The sequence below is a fragment of the Vanellus vanellus genome (assembly GCF_965231255.1).
Source record: "Vanellus vanellus genome assembly, chromosome: 5".
NCBI lineage: Eukaryota > Metazoa > Chordata > Aves > Charadriiformes > Charadriidae > Vanellus > Vanellus vanellus.
The window spans coordinates 78,366,497-78,390,960 of NC_138910.1; the positions used below are offsets into that span (position 1 = coordinate 78,366,497).

A 24,464-nucleotide genomic window follows, 5' to 3' on the forward strand; every position below is an offset into this window, starting at 1 on the left:
TACGGTCTCGTGCCCTGGTCCTCCCGAGCTGCCCTGCCTAATGACAGCTTTGTAATCCAGTTGGGAAATAATCTCACATGGCTGCACTTGGAGCTCGTGAGCTGTAAAACTTCTGGATTGAACTCCTTTGCCTGGTCACTTCAGTGAGCTACAAGCAAATGCAATGAGGGATGTGGTCATAATTGTCAACAGATTTGTAAATTTGTGTCATTAGTTATGCGCATAATGGATTTTATTCTAATGAGCTTGTTCATAAGAATGCCAGGAGGACTTGGCCCCTTTGGAGGAAATAAACTACAAACTTTGCCCATGCATTTTAAAACACATCAGTGCCACATAAAAGGGGGGAAAAAATGTTTCCTCTCCTTTCAGTGCACTGCAGTTTTCACTTAGGTGAACCTGATGCAATAAGGTATGGCTCCTTTTACTGCTGTAAACTCATTCCCTACCTTTGCTGGGATTTCTCACGGATACATAGACATTTTCAGGTGGGGACATGTTTTTTCCATCCATTGAGTAAAACTGGAAATTATCATGACTCTTTGAGGTCAAGATATTGGTGTGGAAGGCAGCTTTTGTCCATACCCTCCTGACTGAAATTTATTCCAGGACACAACGCTGTCAAAGCCGCCACAGCCTGAAAACCAGATCGCTCCCCCCTCCAAACCCTGCTAGAAACCCTGTGGTGCCCCAGGGGTCAGTCAACAGGACCCAGTTCATGTGGAAGAACAATAAAACTAGTTATTATTAAATCAGGGTTTTATTATATCTATTACTATTAAATGTATTCTTATTAAATCTAGTTATAGCATTAGATTTGTTCTCCAGAGACAAAGAAGGAGGCTCCTAAGCTTGCTCTCTGGGGAAATCTACTCTTGCTTTTCTTAGAAACAACCTGGATATTTTTATTGAATGCATGAGCTGAGCGAAGAAGCAGACAAGCCCATGGAAACCTACTGGCACCTTTGCCAAAATGATGTTCTCTGCGTGCCCAGCGGAGCCCTCCTCCCCTGCTCTCCCTCCTCTCTCTCTCTCTGATCCTGCTTTTCAGCCAACCACATATAAAAATCTTCGGCATGTGCCAAGTACTACAGATGGGTCCATTGTAGCACACCCTAATGTTCATAGCTGACACCCAGGTGTTACAGTTTGTACTTGCTCGCTAGCCAGACGGTGGCTGTATGCCAAGGGGAAGGCACAAAGCACTCGGATACCATGCTGAAAAGCTATATAAGAGAGACTTTAAGACACAGAAGAGCAGGTAAGAGGCTATGCAAAAGCAAGAGGAGACCCGTCCACCAGCAACCACCTCCCCCTGCCGCCCATCCAGCCTGCCGTCCCCATAAAGTTCTGATTTATTATCAGATTACATCCAAGCACCTCCATTCCCCTGACCTTACCCACAATCAGACCGGCTCATTTCAAACCTACTGCTGATCTGCAAGTTATTTCAGGTCTGGCTAGCAATAAAGCGACTTATTGAAAAGACACAGGAGAGGGACAATGGGGTGCCTGTTTCTGACGTGCTCATCACACCTGGGCTACAGGCACTGCCTGCACAGTGTCTGAGTGTGTAAGGAGCAGAACTCCTGAAATCACACCAACTCACTATCAACATGCATTCAAGTGGCCTTGAGAGCATTTAAGAGCCTTTCCTATTTCAGTAGCTGGAAAGGGTTAACACCACTATCCTATTTTCTCTTCCATTTTCCCCTCCCAGGAGCCTACTCCCCTTCCAGCCTAATTTCCTTCAGTTTAATTAATTTTCAGTAATCACAAGTCTAGACACCACAAGCAGCAGCTTCACACCCCAGGTGACACGGCAACATTCGTAGCGGACAGGCAAAGGGACGCGGCGTGGTTTCACGCACCAGCCCCCCGCCACAGTGCTAGAGCTGCCCACGTCTCTGCTGAACCCTTTTTGGAGAACAAACAGTTTTTTGGAGAACAAATGCTTTTAAGGATTCAGGTGCAGGGAGCTTTTCGACCATCTGGCTGGCGGGGGCTTCCCAGCTGTCTGCAGCGGGTGCGTTCGGAGCAGCACGTACGAGCAGGGTCCAACGCTTCGGAGATGTGCCAAACCTGCGGCACATGTGGAGAGCAACTGTGCAGCACCCGCTCACTCCAGAAAGCCTTGGATCGGCGGCGCGTGGGCTATAAAGCCATGCACCGTACATACGCTGTGGCCCATGCAGGATTTCTGGAGGGTTGGCAGCCCTTGCTGATGTTATCAGAGGTGCTAGTCCCACACGCGCCTGCTGCGGGGCCCCATACCTTGCTACTCTGGGTAAATCCAGAAGTTCTCACTGCTTAGGTAAAATTTCAGAAAGGAGAAAGAGAAAAGGGCAAGAGCAGCTCTGATGGCCCTAAGTATGTCACCCTTTATTGTCCAATTTTATTTGCCACCCACAGCAAGGTTAAAAAAAATTACGAGGTATCAGGAAGGCAAGTTAGAAAATAGTAATCTCTAAGAAATACATAGAGAGGGATCACTTGAGACATACACAAGGAGAGTATCCTGAGGAGAACAGGAGCATGGTGCCACTAGAGCATGGAGGAGCACAAGTGGGCAGGATGTCACTTAGTGCATTAAAAACTGCACCTTTTCCAACCCAGAACCACTTATAACCCACCAGGCTGAAGCATCTTCTAGGGCTGCTGCCATATCTGTTGGTTTTTTGGATATGCACTTCCATGCATTAATATTGATTATTTCACATCCTGACGCTAGCTGTCGCTGATGGCTCTTGCGCTACTCCCCGCTCATCAGCACTGATGAGCTCCGGAAAAGCTCGGTGGTGTTTGAGGGACTCGCACGTCTTTGGGATGAATATCCCACAGCACACAAGAATCAATTTGGGATCCAAAGGAAAGCTAACAGCCACCAGTCCTAGTAGCTGCTGCTTACACAGAGGCTCCGGACGAATTTTTACCCCTATAAAAAGCACACATCTTAAAATACATAAAATTGGACCAACTGATAGCCAGCCAACTTTTGGTATAATCTCTCTTTCAGTCTAACTCCCGTACAGAAAGAAGAAGAATACTAATGAAGGCGCTTGACAGAAAGGACAGTTAGTTCATGCATGCATTAGTGAACAGTTATGGTGTGTGAAAAAAAAGCCTTCCTCTCCTTTGGTTGCAGAATATCACAGCTAAAATATTTCCCCACCCCTCGCCCCAGTCTGCAATTTAGTACTGGTATTTACCGAGCACAGTCTGCAGAGGTGTCTTCCCACACCATTTTGATGCGCTTCTACCTTCGCTAGGACCAAGCAGGATGAAAAGCCAACCAGCCATCGCCTACAGGGCTTGGCTCTCTGTGTAAAGCCTGGTCCTTATTACAGATTATTGCTCACGAACGTGTTGGCTTACAGCGGGGAAGCGGTCTGCTGCGTCCCCAGCCCTCACAGCTCGTATTTAACTCCTGCACAACCTGCGTATTCAGGTCGGTAGCATAAAGCCTCCCTTAGAGGACCGCTTCCTTCCTTTTCCAAAATGAATGACTCCACAGATCTCTTGGTTGGGCACTTACATTCCTACGGTGAGAAAGTAAATATTTAGCGCTGGAAATATGTCACCCTGTTTGTGAAGATTGAGAATAATACCATGGACTTCATCAAGCTGGGATCAGCAGCATCCAAGATGCTTGCAGTACCATATCGTGGCTCAGGATGAATAATGCCGTCCTCACTTACCCCATAATATTTTCCAGTTTCTGATTATTATGTTGTATTTACCGAAACAACTTGACTCCTGAAAGGTTTTGTGTGTGTGTTCCCAGCAAGCAAAGCAAAACAAAATAAATTAAATTAAATCAATGGGACAGAGCACATTAAAGTCTATTTGGGTGTTACGAGTTAGATTTCCTAATGCACTTAGGATGCCCCCAAAAAATGGAAGTTCACTTTTAGAGTTGCCTTCCTCCCCTCTTGTGCTCTCCTCCCTCCCCTTCCCTTCAGTAGATTATGTGAGACTCATTACTTTTTATAGCTCTGAACAAAAAAACATAATCTTGCCTTTTCTTACTAATATTAGGCAATGACATAATGCCATTTGCAGAGGTGTCGTGCAAAGAGGCTGACTTTTACTGGCTTCTGATGGCAAGGCTCTCCACTTTATATTCTGTTTTATGTAAGCCTCAGAATTTATTGACCTCAAAGGATTTCTTGAGTTGCTTAATTATAAAAGGAAGAAGACAGCACCGTGGCTTAGGGAACCAATATAAAAGTCATCTAAAATGTGTCATTATGGAGAGGGATGGTGGAGGGAGACACGTAGCAAGAAGTAGTTTCTAGAGTCTGAGCTCAAGAGGCAAAGTTTTCCCTCTGAGTTATTCCCCGGCCGGGCCAGGATGCTGCACGGCAATGCCAGAGGATGGGTTCTAGCTTGCCCTGGTGTGTTACAACAGTGTGCTGTGTTAGCTCCAGGTGGGATCAGGGTGGAGGCTATGGCTAGCTCTGAAGCACAGAAAAGGAGGAACTGAGAAAGAAATCCTGTAAAGGACCTACCAGATCCACCTAAACACAGGAGAATGTTTCAAATAAAACCCAATGTTTGGTCTTGCTGCTTAGCGTATCAACTGAGTCAAGTCACGAACTAAACCATTTCCAGAACAAATCTGCTGCTGCAGGGGCTGGCTGGGGATTTCACTTGTCCCCAGGAAAAGGGAGAAATAAAAGCCCTAAAGCCACCACCACCTTCAGCTGCAGACCTGGGCACACGGGGACAGTTTGGTTGAGCTCATACCTCGGAGCATTCTTGGTGACTGCTTTCGACGCGGCACTTGAAATGGCTTTTCTCAGTTGCTTCAACTTCCAAACCCATACTTCTGGGGAGAAAAAAATTTAAAAATTAAACAGGAAGGGAAACCCTGGTGAAAAAACAAACCATCAGCATTTGCTTCCCTTTTAGCGAGGGGCGTTAACAATTTGAGACAGACTTCATTGAGCTCAGCGTATCTCCATGTTGCACAGAAGTTACTCACACTCTCTTGTCCAAACTTAAAGCACAGTTTATGTCCCAATGCCTCCAACATCACCCTTGCTCCTCAGGCTGGCCGTTGAAGTGCCTGGGAACCAAGGGACTTCTCCAGGTTGGTGTTGGAAAAGCAGCAAAGGAGAGAGGCTGGGCAAAAATTAGCTAAGATAACGAAGCTGGGTAAGCATAATTCAAATACATGCATGTGCTGCAACAAAGGCTATTGGCTTTTCTGCGTGACCTGCAGCAGGAATGCCACTGATGTGGTGGTAGAGCACCCAGCGAAGGGCGATGGGCAGCAGCTCCTCCTGAGGCTCCTTACTTCTTAGTTACTTCTAATTTCAAAGTAGCGGAAGAGGGAGCTCAGATTGTTTAAAGATGTTATTTTGGTCTCTCTTACACTGCTTAGTACGTGGCCCGTGATCGTGTCCAAAAGAGGCAGATCTGGCTGGAAAGACGGCATACTGCTTAGTATTTTCCCTGTTATATTTTCACATCACAGGGAAAACTGTGGTAGCGAGGGATCTGTACCTAAGCTTTTCTAATTCATGTGACCATCACTTACTCGGCATGACACCACAGGTCTCACTTCTCTTGGCAGCGGTACAGGGCTCACGCTTTCATATGGATGAAGTATTTTTGAGCAATTTCTCCAATTTATTAAGCATCAACAGGCTCCTCTTAGCATCGAGCAGATAGAATTTTTTAAAAACATTTCAACAAATCTGCTCCCGCAGGACTGGGACAGAAAGCTTTGCCACGTCTTCACATGTGATTCTTTCTTACATTGTCCTTCAGCCTCATGGGTTTGGATGAAACTACACGTCAGATTCTCGCCTCTGTGCAGAAGAAGAGCACGCTCCCAGCTCCCTGGCTTGGTGGAAAATGGCAATACTGGCACATTTCCTTCCCTTACAAAAGTGCTCAATTTGCTCCATGGGCTGGGAATGCATAAATGAGATTTGAGATGTGAAGCTCGCCTCCGACGGACTAGAAAATAACATGGAAATAAAAAGATTAAATAAGGGGCGTCTCCATGGGGTTGCTCACGCTAGGAAGGAGGGAACATACGGATCCAGCAAAGCCATTTCACATGCATGAAAACAGAAATAGCAGCAAGGATAGATAGACAACAAGAGGGAAATTGCAAGAAATGGAGCAAACTGAGGAAAGACATGAAGCTTAAGAAAACCAGACCAAGGGAACAGGCAGAGAAGAGTAGGATGAAGAAGACACGGTAGGAGACCTGAGACTTGCAAGGAGAGGACCTGGCTGGAGAAGGAGGGGGGAGGCTGGCAGCATTGCCCCCTGAGCAAAGGGGCTCAATGACTCCGCACCCATGAGGTCCTAAGGAAATGCTGGTAGGAAGCAGGGACACATCCATTTTATAACTTCTTGTTGTTTATTACTTCTATGAAATTTTTCAAAATACACACGTGACGCTCTGGGAAAGGATCCAAAGCTGTTTCGAGCGCCGATGCCCCCCTGCGCACACCACGGGCTGCCGCTCCGCTCCAGAGAGGGGCAACTGCACGGGATTTTTCTCCTCTCCTCTGCAAAAAGGACCCCAGCAAAGGGGCCCCAGGCACCCAGGCAGAACAAGATGGGATTTCGCATGTGCACTGATTTATGCCTCAAGAGGAAAGCTTGTACTTATCTGCAGAACTAAAAGTTCACCAGGTATTTTGTGATCAAACAGGTTTCTTGTGCACTGAAAATAGGGATTCAAACCCTGCTAGTGGGAAGAAAAGGACCTGGATACAAGTTTGTGCCTGATTTTCTTCTCTCTTTGAGACAAAAGTTTTATTTTTCAAATGCCAAAAGTTCTTGTGGGATGAAAATAGAAATCATTTTTAGCTCTACAACTAGTTTTGTAAGTCAAGAAAACGTTGTTACCATCACCATGCAGAGGGGTACTGAAGTATTAGCCTTACTGATGCTTTTTTCCCTGTGGCCCATGGAAATCTTTTAAAGGGTCTACATAAGGCAAGAAACAAAATTAATATTTTAATCTTCTTTTTTTTTTTTTTTTTAGACTGGATCTGGCATTTCTGGAGGGATTCAGCAGCTCCACAGGATTATATTTTTTTTTTCCAACTTGTGAATTCTTAATAGAAACCCTAATTAGGCCAAAACACGTGTTATGGTCATGAAGTGAGTGAAACCGCATCTCCCACATCCCAGTCTCACAACATGCCACCAGGCCAGGTTTCTTCCTGTGTTTCTCAAACCAATAAACCAAAGCTCATACCTGCATGCTCATTAACAGGGTTTAGACTTGCCATGCTATTCAAAAACCTCAAGACAGATTATTTTATGGTGAAAGGATGTCAGAAGGACTTTACCACTCATGAACAGAGACAATTAATTAATGTTACTCTCCATGTAGCTCCCCTCTCTTTGTTTGAACCCTTATTCCCAGAGGTGACATTCTGGCTTTCTTGAAAGGAATGTGAGCTTCCCGCCTTCAACTAGTTTTGGACCTTAAATATTAAAAAAAAAACCCACACCATGTTCTTCCCAACAAGATTCACCGTTAAAAATAGATTAAAGGGAATAGAGAAAACATGCAGAAAGAAATATAGGAAGCAGGAGAGAGTCATAGAGTGTGAAAAAGGATCAACTCTGGCCTAATTGAAGACAACCAGAATTTTGCCACTAGCTTAAATACAAACAAGCCTCCGCCCAGAGACCATAAACCAGCTGTTTCTGCATGAATGGTTTTTGCTGGATGGTATTGTGAGGCTTGTCATGGTCCTGCACCAGGCGGCAGCAAGCACAGCCTTGCTACGAACCAGCTTTTAGGGACAACACATGCAATGAAAGCAAGATCTCCTCTGTACTGTGGGTGGGCTTGGAGATGCTGGTGGGGAGACAGGTTGCTTCCATTTCTTTCTCTTTTTCTTTTTTTTTTTTATTACTTTGTAAGTCTTTATGCACTGAATGTCACTTAGATAGCTAACCTGGAAAGATGAGGGATTTCATCGTTGACTGGCATGATGTAGATGTAAAGTGTCCCTTGGACTGTGCGCTTGCCATCTGTCAGCTGCACGGTAAAACTATCCTCTAGGCTTTCTGTGTCATCATGCGTGTACAGCAGCATCAGTCCTACAGGAAAGAGGGGGAAATTAAAATGAAAATCTCTAAAAACTTAGAACGTAGTAATCACATTATTTAAAAAAAATTCACCCCAGCTACCTGGAATTTAAGAAATCACTTGTGATATTCAAATACTACAGAATCGGTGTCCCAGAAAGTCCATCCTGCTTCCACTGAAAGAAATTCTTGTAGCTGCTGCGATGCCAATGCCCAGCCCTGCAGTGTCACCTGCCCGGCGAGGACACACGCAAACCCACACAACTCACAGCCCAACGCCAGCACCCAAACTGGGTGCTGCCCCTCTGATGGTGTCCCCCCACTGCTGCTCCCTCCCACAGCCGTGCTTTCCTAGGGAGAGGGCTTTGATAGTTCTCATCTGTGGTCTCCCACCTTGCAGTGACTTGTAGCTCAGACCCCTCCCAAGGGGTTAAGTCCATGTTTAGCAGCCCTCGGCGGATCCTTTATTCTCGCTGCGATTCCTGCAAATGCAAGAGCAGAAGCAGCACAGCGTGGCTCTGGAAGTCATTCCTTGGCTAACTTACGGAGCAGAGAGCGAGCCAAGCTCGGCATGTTTTGGAGCTTGATCGCTAGAGAGATGCTGGCAATTTCTTCAGTAAATTTTGGGGGCACTTAAAAGAGACTCGTACACGATGTGTTCTTCAACATGTCTGTTTCGCAGGGCTAGAGCCCTCCCTAAATGTCGTGCTCCCTGGGCACAAACGTGGTCCTTGTCACCATGGCATCCAAGCGCCTGACACTTGGTCAGTGGCCCCGGCTTGCCAAACCCTCAATGCGGTAGGAAAACACAGGTGGGCACAAGCCAAATTTAACAAGTAACCTAGAAAGTCAGTGACTGCAGGAAGATTTGAAACAATGCTCCTGGAGACCTGGTGTAGCTTCCTATCCATATGCAGCTCTTCAATCCTTTTTGGGGCAAGGTAATGGGGAAACATGGGATCAAGCTGTCCGTGAAAGGGCTTAACTGGGACTGGGGTAGTCATCAGCTTCAGTGCATGCAGGTAAATACATCCAGAATTTGCTAAACTTTAGGTATTTGAATGCACAGGGAGAAAAAAAAAAAAAGGATATTTGAAAAGGTTTTGAATTGCAAAGACTGCATTAAAGAAAAAAAATTCCTCAAAATAATTAGCTTAATCCACTAAAAGTCACCCTGGGCGACTAATGTGACACAGAAACAAAAACTTTACCACTTCCTTGTTCTCCAAATATTTTTAAGATGCCATGTAAAAGCAGCATGCCCCACAGTTTCCCTTAGATTTCCCTCCCTTAAAGCACATTGCCAGTGGTCGGCTTCGTCATCTACTGAAGCCACCAGACATCCACCAGTTTGAGAGTGAAGCTTAAGCCCAGTCTTCCCAGTCTCACCCACTGCATTGCTATTCCCCAGCACACAGCCTTCACAGTGAAGAGAGAAAAAATCACAGCCAGCCATGCCTACAAAAGAGTTTTAGCTCACAGTCCAGAAGCTGAATAAACCTCTGGGTCTTTAGAAACAAGGAGCGATGGATTAGTCTTCATGGCCTTGGTGCAAATAAATTCCTCTCAAAGGAAGTTTTTTTCTCCTAATAAATCAGTAGCAGAGAGACAATTTCTATTCAATTAAGATTTTCCAAAATTGAAAAACACACCCTGTCCCAGTTCTGCTGCCCACTGGAGAGCAGAGCATGCACAGGGCATGCAAAAATGCCTGCAACCACCCCCCTCCACCCCCCAACCCCCCCGGGAGCATCTATACCCATGGCAGGATGGCAGCCTCAGACCCCCATGCTCAGAGCTGACCCAGGCTGCCGCCAGCCTGAATACCCCTGCGACCTCACTGACGTGCGCAGGTTTAGATCAGTCCCTAACTAGACACAGCAGCCCCCACAGGCATTTCTTTGGGGGGGAGGAGGGGGCAAAATAAGTATTTATGGGAAAGTGCATTTATGTAACCAAAAAGATCCACTCCACTTTTAAGTCTTTGTTGGGAAGAGGAAATCACAGTAATTGACAGCAAACTTTCCAGAGGCTTCTAACACCTGCTTTATATCTTGCTTCAAGCAGCTTGTACAGGCTTGACCATTAAACAATCAAGCAGGCTGTTAGCTTTAGAGCTGACCGTCGGTGCTGAGCGGTCCCAGGACACCTTCAAAGTCTCCTGAAATAGGTAAGGGGTCGGGGCTCCTCCTCGCAACCACACCCCTGTAGCCTGTGTGCAGAAAAGCCCCCCTTTATTAGAAGGATTTCAACTCTGCTGAATCGCCCGGTTGGCATTTTTTTTAACTTCAACACGGGCTTTTCAAATTTCAGAAAAACACACCCTTTACATTAGCGCACATCGCTTGCTTCTCAGCTCAAAACCCAAACCGTTTGTGGGCTGTGGGGGTGCCAAATAGCCCCCAAGCCTGCCGCTGCTTCCTCTCCCCCTGCTCCCACACCGCTTGGCACACGTGCCGCACAGATGCCAAGCCACGAAAGGGATTTTTTTTCTTTTTGGGGGTTGGGGTTTTTTTTTTGGTGGTTGTTGGTTTGTGGTTGTTTTTTTTTTTTTTTTCTTTCCCCCTCCCCTGCTGCATCTGGTTCCTCAGCGGAGTCTGCGGGCAGTTGTGCTGGCAGATGCCTTTGGGTGGCTGCCTGCTGTCCCCCGGCTGGGCTGGGATGCGAGGGCAGCCACAGCCTGTGGCTCCCTGGACCAGCAGCTCCCGCGGGGAGAGGTGAGGGCTGGAAACAAAGCAAAACCAAAGGGAAAGGGAGGGTTTTGCACAGAGGTTTGTGCACAAGCCACCGTTCAAAGCCCTGCCCTGGCCTCGCCTCTCCCTCCTCCTGGAGGTAAATCCCGGCCGGTTTGGCAGAGCCGGCCCCGGGCGGCTGCAGTGAGCGGCGGCTCCCAGCAGAGGCCATCCGCATCCCGCGCATCCCGCCGCCAGCCCCCGCCTTCCAGCTCCCCTCGGCACGGACTAAACCCCCCGTGCAGAGCCGAGCCGGGCTGTCAGGAGCCCAAACCTCGTTTTACCGGGTGCTAGCCCCCCCGCCCCGGCCGGCCCGCTTCTCTCCTGCGCCGCCGTCTATCATGCCCAGAGCCCTGATGCGGCGAAAAGCAGCTAAACAATAAAAAGCAGCGGAGGAAAGCCAAAGTGCCATTACTCAGAGCTCACTTGAGTTCAGCCGAGGAAAAAGCTGTGAATCCTGATGAAGCATTGCTGAGCTCAGCAGCTCATGCCACCAGCATCTCCGCCACAAGAGTCCATTTAATATCAGCCCAGGAGCTGGCGGGAGGGTAATGATGGAGATGCTCAGCACGCCCGCAGGGGTGGCAAGGTCTTCAGCATTCAGCATGGTCAGTCCCGTAACATGCGGGCCACCTTCCCCAACCTGCTGCAAGGAAAAAGACAAGGGAGAGGAAACACAGCCAGGCCAGGCGTCAAGATTTCTGTAAAAGTTAAGCAAGAACTTTTGAAAGCGGAATGATGGAACAAGGGAGACATTTGGCCAAAAATATTTCCCAGCAGAGCTTCTGCCTTTCTGATAGAAATATGAAAACCTCCGGTGGAAGTGCGCACTTGCCTATTGTTTGCGAAAACTGGTTTCTGGAGGCCAGATGCGCAGAGAGGGACTCATTCTGCATCCAAACTGGCTGAGCCTAGCAAACATGCATTTACCGGGAGGCCCAAGGGGAGGGTAAGAGGGAAGAGTGGATCCCATCGTTGCCCTCAGTACATCCCTGCCTGTGCCTTTTCTGCGTGGGTACAAGCCTGCAAACTCTACAGGTGCTCCCAGATTTGCTTTCTCTTCCCTTACCCGGGGACTGCCACATATCATCGCTAATGAAACCTCCGTTTACATTATACGGTCCTTTCCACTCGCAGCATATGCTCACTGGAAAAAAAAAATTACTGCTTGCAGCCCCATTGCAGGATCTTTTTTTTGCACTTCAAACTAGTCTATTATATACGATAGAGCGCCAACGCTTTCATTGACATATAGCTTGTTCACTTGGATGTCATGAGATAGCAAACAAGTGAATCTAAACAACGCAGCTAGCTAGTTATATGGCTAATCTGGTGGGTTGCTTTGATTTCATAAATAAATTAGTTTAGTCTCCTGAACAGGGAGAGAAACACGAACTGGTGATCTCAACAGCACTGCTGCCCTTCATTACTGGGAGGGCCTTGCTCAATTAGAAATGCCATTTGTTTTGATTACAAGGTTTCATGTGAGTCGAACCAAATTTTACCCAAATACGTTGACGGAGTAAAGACTCGTATAAGGAACCACAGCCAGAGATGTTTTCCAATTGAAATACTGGACACAGGCTATATGTTAAGGGGTGTAGGTAAGGTACTGAGGGCTGGGAGCAGAGCTGAGGGTCCAGACCAGCACCCCCAAGGATGTCCCGGGTGCAGGCTGTGTTAGCACTAATTACTGTTACCTTACGGCTGCCAGCTCACCACTGACAGTGTACCAGATTCCGGCATGAGTTTTGCCTGGGAAGGAGGAACTTAGGATTCCCCCCCTCCCCTTTCTGGATAGAAATAGCTCATTAAATATTTAATTTTTCAATTAAAGAGTCACTGTGAAAAAACAAAAGTTAATATTCATCCTTTTAACATGTGGTGGGTTCAGAGCAGCTATGCTCTTTGCACACATCAGAACCAGAGCTTGGACACGAGTAGAAATTGTTTAAAATGCATCTGAACTGCATGATATGCAAAAAAAAAGAAAAAGAAAAAAAAAAAAGTGCTTCAATCAAAATAAGTACAAATCCCCCAAAACTTGAAAAAAGTAGTGTGAAATAGTAGTATTTATAAAAAAAAAAAAAGTGTTTAAAATAAAGTATTTGAGGTGTTACTTGAAATCATATTTCAACTAAATGCTTCATAAAATAATTAGGCAAGATGGCAACTGAAATCTTTAGATTCCACAGAAACATTTTTGCCTTGGAATTCAGCTCACCAGAGAGTGGCAAAAGATTTTCAGTCTGACTTTACAAACACTCCTCCAAACTTTCCACTGTCACCGTGCAGCCCGTTTGCTCTACTGCAGAAGGATAAGCTAGTGATGAGCCCGGTGCTTTGAAATTTCAATGTACCGACCCTGAGCCAGCTCACACAAGTCTTTAACCTCTTTGCATCCCACTTTGTTCTCTGTAAATGGAGGTGGTGGCACTTCTCTCCCTACAACCTGTTGGGAGGACAAATTAAGACTCTAGTGTGGAGGTTACAGGACCACACAGGCGTTTTAGATAGACTGAAGCAGCCCCGTGAGATGGTTTTGTGGTCTCGCTCTCTGTGGAACTGGAGTTACAAAATTAAACCACTCTGTACATGGGCAGGTTAAAATTCCAGAGGAGTTTTGCTGCACGGTTTTTGTGGAGCTGGGTTGATAGATGCACTAGTGGCAGACCCTTCAACCTGGGTAAGTCATTTCCTTGGGTCATAACATTCCTATTTATGGAACCCATTTTAGTACTTCTTCTTAAAAAATTGCCTACAATTAATGCTGCTAAAATTGCATGTTCAGCAGGAGGGAAAGCCGTGCCTCAACACAGCTTGGGACAACTAGAGCCAGCTGAAAGAAATATCATCTTACCTTGAACTTTAGGCAAAACGAAGACATTTCTTCCACTGACAGAAAAATTCATTGGAAAAAGCTGATACGAGTGGCAGAGAGTTGGGTGGGCTTGTTAGCAGGGACAAGTGTACTTTGAAGCACTGACAATTTTTCAGATCTGTCAAGCTAAGATAGTCAGATCCCTGCCTGGACATGAAGTACAGAATTTCTCCCCAACGTTGCTCTGTTGAGCCTGTTAACCTGTATTTCACTCAGGCATTTCTTCAAGGAAAACACCCAATCCTGAAATGAAATCTTAAAGAAAAATAAAACTCAACACACACTGCTTCTATTGCATCCCATACTTAGCAATTTTGGCAGAAAAAAAAATGTGCTTTATTTGGCCCAATTCATGTATGATGTGTTTCAAGGAACATGATGCCCCTGATCACATTTTTCATGATCCTTCAAGCACAATTGAAGTGCAATTTAGTCCAAAATAGCCAGATTCTGCACTCAGCATTCAGGATATTGAGAACATGATCCCACAGCACAAAGTCAACTTATTTTATGGCACTGGCATCAGTGTAAGCAGAAGAGGCATTAATCTGTGTCACTCAGGTACCAGTCAGGGAAGAGCTGTTCCAGCCTCTAAAAAAAAAATGGAATTTCATGGGCATTTGGAGTACAATGCAATGGAAAAAGAGGTACCTAGGCCCTGTATACGGGCTGTAAATGAAAGGTGATTGAGGCTCTGGACACTCACAAATATCACTCAGGAAGATTCACAGAATATTTGGTTGATTTTTTAAAAGTGACTCAGCAGAGTTTTGTTATATGGACAGTTGCATGGAGGGACCAATTTCAAGCATCTCTTTTCTAGTGTCATCCCTATCAAAGTTAGGATGCCATGCCAACATATTTACTCCAGTTATGTTATGGTTCCTGTTTGACATGCCAGTGGAAACCTGCTACCAAAGTTTTGCCAGAGATGACTCAAAGAATTGGACAATGGACGGACCACGCTCGTCGTAATCACGGACCATTTGTCCTCAAAATCATCCTATAAACAAAACTGGTATGGGTAAAGAAGAGAAAAAACAGCCAAATTTCTATTTGTTCCAACATATATGGCAGTGGTAGATAGGTGGCTGGGACAGAGGGGAGTGCCAGACTGGGAAGCTGTCTCTATATAAACAGAGCAGATACTCCAGACTGAAGCTTGCAAGTTTTACTTATCTCCTGCTCCAGCCTGAGCTGCTGTTGTCCAAGTCCCAGTGGCTCCTTCCAGCTTTGTTGTGGATATGAGGCATAAGATATCCATTGAGAGAAAGGAAACACAAGAGCTTATTTTGTGCAACAAATCAGCATGGAAAACAATTTAAATTTTTATCGTAAGGCCATGAACACTTGGAATTGCCCATGACTAAACTATAGATTTTATATATTAAAAAAAGAACCCCTGCCAAGTCAATTCAAAGAGTGAGTTGAGAGTTCCTGGCTCCTGGCCCTGTTCTTGGTCCACTACCCCAGTCCCAGTTGTCCCTGTGATACATACAAGTAAACCACTACAGGAATAACATCGGGCTTAAAAATGCTCAGTCAAGTTTCCTCAGTATGCTGTGGCAAGGCCAAATCCATGGGGGTAACATATTTTCACTACCTTTTTTGCTGGTGCCCTCTGTTGCGACAAAGCACTCCAGCATTCTTCCCAATGCCGAGTGCTGGCGTTTTAAAGGACGTGGCTTGTTCAGGATCAAAATATACTGCAGTTGTTGCCCTTTCTGTTTAGCCCTTAAGCCTTGAATCAACAGTAAGAATCCTGGACATGGGAAAATACAGAGCTGACAAATACGTAATTCAATTAAATAGGCTGACATTGTTGAAGCAATAGCCTGTTCCTCTGATCCATCTCTTTCAGAACTCTTTGTCTTAATATTATGGCCTACTTGAAACACTCGAGCTCATGAATGGATTAAAGAGGGTTTCATTTGTTTTATTTATTATTTTTACTGCTTTGCTTGGCTTTTTGCAAACAGGGGAGGCACAGCCCTCATTTAGAATTCACTGTAACATGCACATTCTTCCCTCCTCCTCTGCTGAGAGGAGGAGGGGGAAAAAAACAACAACAAAAAGATCACAACTGTTTCAAAAGTACCAAAACTCTTGGGTAATTCATGATTAACGTTGACTGATTAACAAAAGCGGCTTTAGAGCACAATCATTTCAAAACCTGTATAGGATATATGTTTACTGCAACAGTAAGTTGACAGATTTTAAAAAAGGGGGAAGTATTTTACCCAATTTTTGTTCAAAAATTATGTTAGAGAGTCAATATTGCCTATTTGCCTTTTTAGCTTACATTCTGCTTAAATTCAGTCTTTGATTTTAAAGAGTGAGTCCTCACACTCTCCCAAATGTGATCTCAGTATTATACTATCTCGCTGTGATAGTTGTGTATCCCTTGAAAAGCATCAATGATGCATTATATCAACAAGGACTCGAGCTTCCATTTATCTTCAAATACTTCACAATCCACTGCAGTATATTCTCAGTTGCAATTTTTGCTTTCAAGTTTGGCCACCATGTGTGTAGCATTAATTTCTCTGTTCACATGTAATTCATTCAGGGACTTACACCAGCTGAGAACCACATATGGAGGCCCAGATTTACAGAGCTTTTATTTTGTGCCATGGAAGCCTACAAGAAACAATTTCCTATTTGAATATTGAGTGTTTACAGAGGTCTTGTTGTTCACTAGAGACAGCGGATTATGAAATCATATTCTGCAAGAATCCTATCCAAAAAAACCTGACTGTAACATTTATTAACTCCTCTTTGTTCAAGTGCTCGCTGGGTTCTTACACGGCAGTTGAACATTTCTTCTCCTCTCTCAGGGTTTGTTGTTCATTATTTTCATTTACTGCTTTTTAAAAATGGCTTCAGCCAGTTTCTCTTGTGTCTGCCATTACCACAACTTTGAGTGACCAAGGCACGGCAGCAGAGACATAGATGAGGAGTGGGACGTGGGATGTGAGTCCCAAGCAGACCAAGCTCTGCTTGAGCTCTAAAGCTTAGCACAGCTCTGCTATTACTTTTTCTGGAGCTGAATATATGCATAGGGATCTTTTTTGATGAGAATCATAGAATCATCTAGGTTGGAAGGGACATTCCATTGAGTCCAGCCATCAACCTAACACTGCCAAAACCACCACTAAACCATGTCCCTCAGCACCACATCTACCCGTCTTTTAAATACCTCCAGGAAGGTGACTCAACCACTTCCCTGGGCAGCCTGTTCCAATGTTTGATAACCCTTTCAGTGAAGAAATTTTTTGGAACATCCATCCTAAACTTCTCCCGGCAGAACTTAAAGCTGTTTCCTCTTATCCTATCACTTGTAACTTGGGAGAAGAGACTGACCCCCACCTTGCTACACCCTCCTTTCAGGTAATCATAGAGAGCAATAAGGTCTCCCCTCAGCCTCCTTTTCTCCAGGCTAAACAACCCCAGTTCCCTCAGCCTCTCCTTGTAAGACTTGTGCTCCAGACCCCTCACCAGCTTTGTTGCCCTTCTCTGGACTCGCTCCAGCACCTCAACGTCTTTCTCGTAGCGAGGGGCCCAAGACTGAACACAGTATTTGAGGTGGGGCCTCACCAGCACTGAGTACAGGGGGACAATCACTGCCCCAGTCCTGCTGGCCACACTATTTCCAATACAAGCCAGGATGCTATTGGCCTTCTTGGCCACCTGGACACACTGCTGGCTCATACTCAGCCAGCTCTCCACCAACACCCCCAGGTCCTTTTCTGCTGGGCAGCTTTCCAGCCACTCTTCCCCAAGCCTGTAGCACTGCATGGGGTTGGTGTGACCCAAGTGCAGGACCTGGCACTTGGCCTTGTTGAACCTCACACCATTGGCCTCAGCCCATCGATCCAGCCTGTCCACATCCCTCTGTAGGGCCATCCTACCCTCCAGCAGATCAACACTCCTGCCCAAATTGGTGTCATCTGAAAACTTACTGACGGTGCACTCGATCCCCTCGTCCAGGACACTGATAAAGGTATTAAACAGAATAGTCCCCTGCACTGAGCCCTGGGGAACAGGGAAGCAGTCAAGAAATTGTATGAAGGGTATTCACACTGTACGACTCACTAAGGTCCCCAGCGCAGGTACATGTACCAGGCAACAAATATTTGGGGTTGAGCACTTGCTCAATTTTTGAGTCAGCTCCAAATGCAAATTTCTAAGACCCTTCTGTGGTGCTCATTTAGACTTGTTTTGAGAAAATAATGACACATATTGAGTGACTAATGTCCCACATAATTAATCCTGTAGCTCCTTATTTATCAAGATTTGAAGGGGAATGAAGCATTTTGATGGAAAGCAAGAAATCTGAAGTTAAACCTAATGCTGATAATAATCCTTTGAGGGATGCTTTAGGGTTAAGCCTACCTGTGTCAGAGACCTTCAGGAGACACCATGTGCACATGGCCATTTGAGAGGGGATCTGGGGTGGAGGTTAAGCACTCCTAGCCTCCCACGGGCTTCTCCCCCTGTCCCCTGGGGTCACCCCCTCCTGATCACTTACCAGAGGTAGGAGAGCTGGGTGGACACAGGGTCTGGTCACGGGGAGCCCCAACAGCCTCGCTGGTGAAGGACAGGAAGTATAAATTGACTTTAATTAGGGATCACCCATGTGGCCTAAAATATATCAGTTTAAATCAAGCATTAGGAACTGTCAATTTCTTCTTTCACCCAAGACCCAAATCCTGTAAACACAAGGACCGTAACAAATCCCTGAAGCGGGCTTTAGCACACATGTATGGAAAACATACTAAACTATAAATACTGTATACCATATGGCATCGAGATTATCTAATTTCACTTCATAACTGGTGACCAATCAACTGACGTGAAGAATGAAATGCCAAGCCAACGATTCAGCTAGCCTTAAGATGGGTCTGAGGTTTCATTGTATCCCATCACATCCCTAAAAATATGCACATACCTATTTCAGTGACGTGAGAGTGTGGACACAGTGGGAATCTGTGCAAGACGAGGTCTGCCAGCAAAGCCATAATTTGTCCTGGTTTCTCTGCAGGGGTGTTAAAGATGAGGAAGCTAGATTAGGAGGACTCCAACAGTGCCAGAGGAGAAATTCTGAACTCTCCATTTATTTATTTAAATGAAAAAGCTATTTTGGACAGGTATCACTCGTTCCTCAGATTTTTGCATAATTCTTAGACCAAAGGTTCACCACTAAGGCTCCTAAGCTCTGCAATACAAACAATAGAAGAACTTCATTGGCTACTCGCTACTACCACATCTTCATCCATTCTTTGCCCTGATACTAAAATAATTTCATCATTGCACAGACCACAGCTCTACTTTTCTGCTCCCCATAACTTCTACTCCAGCAGTGAGGTATCAGCCCTCAGAAACAAAAGATCAGCACTTTGAAGAAAAAGACCAAAGTTAGTTTTGTATTCCTGAGCTGAAGAAAAGGGGTTTCATCATTTGCTGAATTCATGGTGACAAAGAGAGGAACCACCAGGGAACTGTTGACTCGCAGTCCTGAGTAATGTGCTCTAGGTAATCCTGCTTTAGCAGGGGAGTTGGACTAGATGATCTCTAGAGGTCCCTTCCAACTCTGATAATTCTGTGATTCTGTGATTCTGTGAAGGTTGTCTCCAATAGAAATCACAAAGTGATCTGCAATGATGCCTCAACGTTCACATGCTTGGAGAGAACATAGTGGATATAATCTACTTGGAGGCCCTGGAAATTAAATGAATTTTGGAGTAATGCAAGAAATTAAGACCACACATAGCTTTAAAAAATAGTCTAAATCCAAAATGAGCTTATTTCAAAGTTAAACATCAATGTCATCAGCTCTGATTTTGGGGGTGGGCTTAGCCCCAGAAGCAGAGATTGATCAGTCCACAGATCCATTTCCCAGGAGAGTGCTGGAAAATGGCTTTGTTGGCTCATTTAAAATTAGCTTGGGTACAGCAGTTATGAATATACTGTGCAGAAAATTGTGCACTGAATGATAAACAAATAGGTTGCTATGATTTGATGCTATTTTAATAGCTGGTGATTAACCAAATGAATGCCATTTGGTCTTGCCTGATTTGCCAAATGGTTCCTCTCTCCTACCATCCAGGCAGTTGTAAAGGAGGGCCCCATACAACCATGCACTATTACCACATTAAACTCCGATAAAATAATTTTTAGAGGGATAGTAGCATATTGTAGAGTATATACTCACATCAATCTCAGCATTGATCTTCTCATAGCCAGCTGAGGGAAGAACATTTTCTAGCAAGACGTACTGAGGGTTTGTCTTGACGTGAAGTTGAGGTCCTTAGGGTCTTCTTCATCAGAAACATTGAGATATTTCAAATGGATACGTGCTTAACATCCCTCATTCACCCCAAACACATGTACTGAGAAAAATCCAGATTAACACAACTCTAGTTAGTCTGGACAAACTGCTTCCTTGCCTCAGTTATCAAGAACAGGTCATCTGATGAAGCCAAGAACATGCCATACTCCCAGAATAGCTTGATTTCCTATGCAGTGGTTATCAGCTTGAGGACCACTGAGTGTTTGGTAGGTTTTATTACTGAATTCACCGAGACTGAAAGGCTACAAAGGACAATGCACTACTAATATTAAATGAGAAGCAGAACAGGAAACAAATCCTTTCCTGGTTTCTTGTTCAGTCCAAAATGGGTTTATTTTGTGTCTACCATTAGTGTAGGCAGAGATCTTTTCCCAGGTATTCCCATGCCAGCTGCAGAGATGATGGCCCTGAGATGTTCACTCTTGCTCTCCACTGGAGACTGCCCGAGATGATGGGTGTGAGTTCTGTCAGCTCTCAGCCCAAGCAGGGTGAGCGAGGTTAGCAAAGATGCTGCTGCCCACACTGGGAACGAAGCTTCTGCATTTCAATAACAGCAGCTACAGCACAGCTCGTCCTGTCCTGAATTATAGAACTAGAGAAATGCATTCCTGAGTCCACTTTATAATTTTATGTCTAAATCTTGTTTTATCTGCTTGGAATTTTGCCTTTTTTTTTTTTTAACATGGGTTATTTTTACGAGAGAAGGCTCTAATTGGTACCTCGGCTCCAACAGAAGCATGTCTCAGGTGTACAGGGCCAATGCCTCATTGCGTCCCCTCAGGGTGCATTAATTAGCACTACTGCAGTGGCTCATATCGCTGCCCAGTTCTAGCTAATGCCAGAGGTTAAACTGTCCCCTGGCAGTGTCACCAATTTAAACTCTGAATAGCTCTTCATATGCGCAACACACATTCGTATTGCTCTTATCAGGGTTCTGATACTGAACGAACAAATTTCTGAGTGATAACTCAAAGGTTTTCCTTTACTCCAGCATTAGTTTGCTTTTACTTTACTATTTTTTAGCTAGAGTTTTTTACTAAGTAATTTTAATGATCCTCAGTTAAACTTCTCTAGGTCCTTTACAAATTACTCACACCCAATATTACAAAATGCTTTAGCATGTATATTGCTCTGTGCAGAGAGTTGGGGATCTTCTTGTGTACTTTAAAAAAAAAAGTGCATGTTAAAATGCTTTGCCAAATTGCACAAAACAGTAGACTAATTTTTGTCCCTATTCTATGAAAGATGACATGGGGACATGGGAGGCTTTAATGTCAATGTTATCAGAAGACTCCACAAATTGTGGTTTCTTCAACCTTTTGGGACTGACAGTTGGAGGCACTGGGCAACACCACCTTCTTCTGCTCCTGTGGCCAGACAATGCTTCCTTCTTCCCCAGACAAGCACCATTCCTGCCTTATCAGAGAAATTTGCATTTTGTTTCTCCGTTACATGAGATAGCCTCGTTGTGTGGCTGCACAAAGAGGAGCTTTGTCTCCTAACCAAAGGCAGGCAAATAACTAGCTATTGAAATTTAAAAGGAAAGGAATAATGTGACAAAATGCCACGTTGCTGGAATGCTTCTGCTCACGAGCGTGCCTGCACAGATGGAGCAGAGCCTTGTCACCAGTGACCTTGTTCGCTCTTCCGCACCAGTTGCATTTTCCAAGTTCCTTACTCCTACTGCAGCTCCGGACCTTCCCTTCTCTGTGGTATTGCAACTTGCCAGCACACATCTCTGAAAGGGAAGTCTTAAGCAAATAATTCAAAAGGAAAAAAAAACCACAAAACCACAGAGGAAAATTATATCACACTGATGTGCCAAATCAAGCTATCTCTGTGTTGTTGTAGCATGATCATATCACCTGCCCTTCAATGACTGGCAATTTCAGGTTGCCTCACCATGACAGACAGGTGCTCTGGTGCTACTGAGCCACAACACTGGATCTCCTGGTCCTATCTAGCAGTTCAAAATCAGCCATCCATACCAGGATTTTTTAAATGCAATTTTTGTAAGAAATTGGGATTAGAAAACTATTTCATAATTTTTTGAATCATTAACTACATTAAACATGAATCCAAGTGACAAACTGGATCGTAAGACACCCAGAATGTTGGGAAATTATTGCCATCTCCCAAAAGTTCAGGCACAGCAGCTAAATGAGCTGTTGTGACTGCACTGGCAGAAGAGACACGGTGGCATGAGCGAGCCAAGGTGTAAGACCACTGAGGAGCTCAGGATATATTTTCTGCTTATTAGCATGTACTGATGCTTATGCTACTTCAGTGTTATCTATCATGGCATTTGCAACTACACTTGCCTCACACTGGTATAACCTATTACTGCTTGTACTGGAAAATCCAATTGGTCCATTTCTATTCTCATTTATGCTTTCTCCCTTCTTTTCCATCCTGATCGGTGTCTGGGATCTGTGTGTGGCAATTACAGTTGATAACGTTTCTTCCTGTTGAGTTGCAGCAGGGGTAGGGTGAGATGCCATCACAGAGGGGTTTGTGACAAGTCCTCAGCTATGAGCGTATTATGTGGAGGGTGGGGATGCAGCCCACGACCCCATCAGCATAGGCACGCTCCAGTGCTACTGAACCACTGTGCATAATCACTTGTGCTCATCAGGGCACTTCCAGGGCTGCTCTACATCCCTCCGCTGTGCCTCACCTCTGGCACGTAGCAATGAATACAAATAGCTATGGATACATGGACTCGAGCAGCCTCACAGTAGTAGAGCATCCGCATGGGGAGCTCAGCACTCAGCCCCCCTTGTGCCCTGCCCAGTGCAACACACCACACCAGCTCCCCAATATTTCCCATTATCGCTCTAAGACCTTCTTTAAAAGTCAGATTAAAAAGCATCAAACCAGGAGAATTATTCTCAAACACTGAGCCCCGACTTAACTAGGTAAACTCCTTCAGCCTGCAGCATAAGCGAAGACCGCGGGATCACACAAATTGTAATTAACTTGCCAAAGTAGGTCAGAACTGTGTGTATTGCAGTGCAGGGGTGCTCTGGCTTTAATGATTTCAACTATTTTGAGAAGTAAACTGAAAACACTTAGTCAAATTAAGTGTTTTCTTTAAGCTGTCAGCATTGCAAGCATTGCCAAGATGAACAGTATAAATTGGATTAGATGCAGTCTATACGCTTCAAATCCTAATGTCAAAGGATCCAAAATGTAAAGTAATGCACAAAGGCAAAGAAAATATTATATATTGTCTGTGAAGCAGCAGATCTCAGTTTACTGATTAGCCAAATAGTTTGAAATAGCATGACTCATCTCTAGAGGAGCAGAATGTTGCTGCTGGCTCCTGTGCTACCCAGTTTGTGAGAGTGCGACAGTCTCTGCATGGCTTTTACAACTGGGGAAACAGCAAGATTTTGATTCCACCCAGGATAAGTCCTGCCACTGCAGTCTGGCCCAAAACAATGCAGGCTTAAACACAGACTTAAAAAAAAAATATATATATCTATATAGGGGGGTGGTAATTTAGGTTAAATATGAAAGTGAAATCATGTTGCACAGGGTACCCACTGGTTATCAATGGGCAGGGATGCAGCATTCAGATTACAAACTGGGAGAGCAGCATGAGATGGTAGAGGTGGATGAAGAGCTTCATCAAAACAGCAACCAGTCGCTGCACTTGTCCCTCTGTCAGAGACAGAGCGAAGAGGTCTGCAGGAGGATGATGCCCTAGGGAGGAGCAGAGAGCAACCGGTCCAGAAATCACACTCAGAAGGAATGTGCAAACCAATTCAAGAGCTGGAAACAGAGTTAGAAACCTGTGGGGTGGCAGAGGGGTTTATTGGTGGAGGGAGGGATAATCACAGCTCAAGTTTTGAAGGGAGCACCCAGAGATCTGACTGTCACTTTCTGTCCCCTCCAGTCATCAATACTCAGGACATAAAGCCCGTTTCACAGACAGACTATGCTCCAGTTTTGAAGTTTCTTGCCTCCATTTGAAAGCTGCTCAGAATCTTTTTCCTCTACTGGACAGAAACCATCATTTAATTGCTAGCCTGAATTTTCTCATGGCAGTTTACGCCGGCTTGGTTTTGTGCCAACATTGCCTATTAGCCAAAATGTTTTAGGTTTTATTTACCCCCTCTGTTTATTCCCTTAAGATACTTGGAGGTAAGTTTATCTCCCTCTCAGGGTTTGTTTTGCTGAGTTCAATAAGCCAAACTCTTAATCCTCACTAATGATAGACCCTCCATTCTTCTGATCATGCCGTTAGTTTTTCTCTATGCTTGTTTTTGGTTTGACTTCCTCTTGCTGGATCTTGCATGTCCCGATGATGCCTGCCCAGTACTCTGCAACAGCTAATATTTAATTCATGCTGGATATTCATGACGGACTGGAGATATGAGCACTAAGCACCTCAGAGTTAAGGCTAAAGGGTGTCCAA

General features: G+C 44.9%; 1 protein-coding gene across 1 annotated transcript in view; it reads right to left on the reverse strand.

Moving 5' to 3' along the window:
- Window positions 1–24,464, reverse strand: part of LOC309672549 (FRAS1-related extracellular matrix protein 1-like) — a gene marked incomplete at both ends in the record, with an annotated part of 55,374 nt that overhangs the window by 18,097 nt on the left and 12,813 nt on the right. Inside the window, 6 exon segments of the mRNA XM_082484078.1 lie at window positions 3,536–3,539; window positions 4,750–4,831; window positions 7,944–8,088; window positions 10,199–10,288; window positions 11,235–11,454; window positions 19,904–19,978. Coding sequence (XP_082340204.1) covers window positions 3,536–3,539; window positions 4,750–4,831; window positions 7,944–8,088; window positions 10,199–10,288; window positions 11,235–11,454; window positions 19,904–19,978 — 616 coding nt within the window.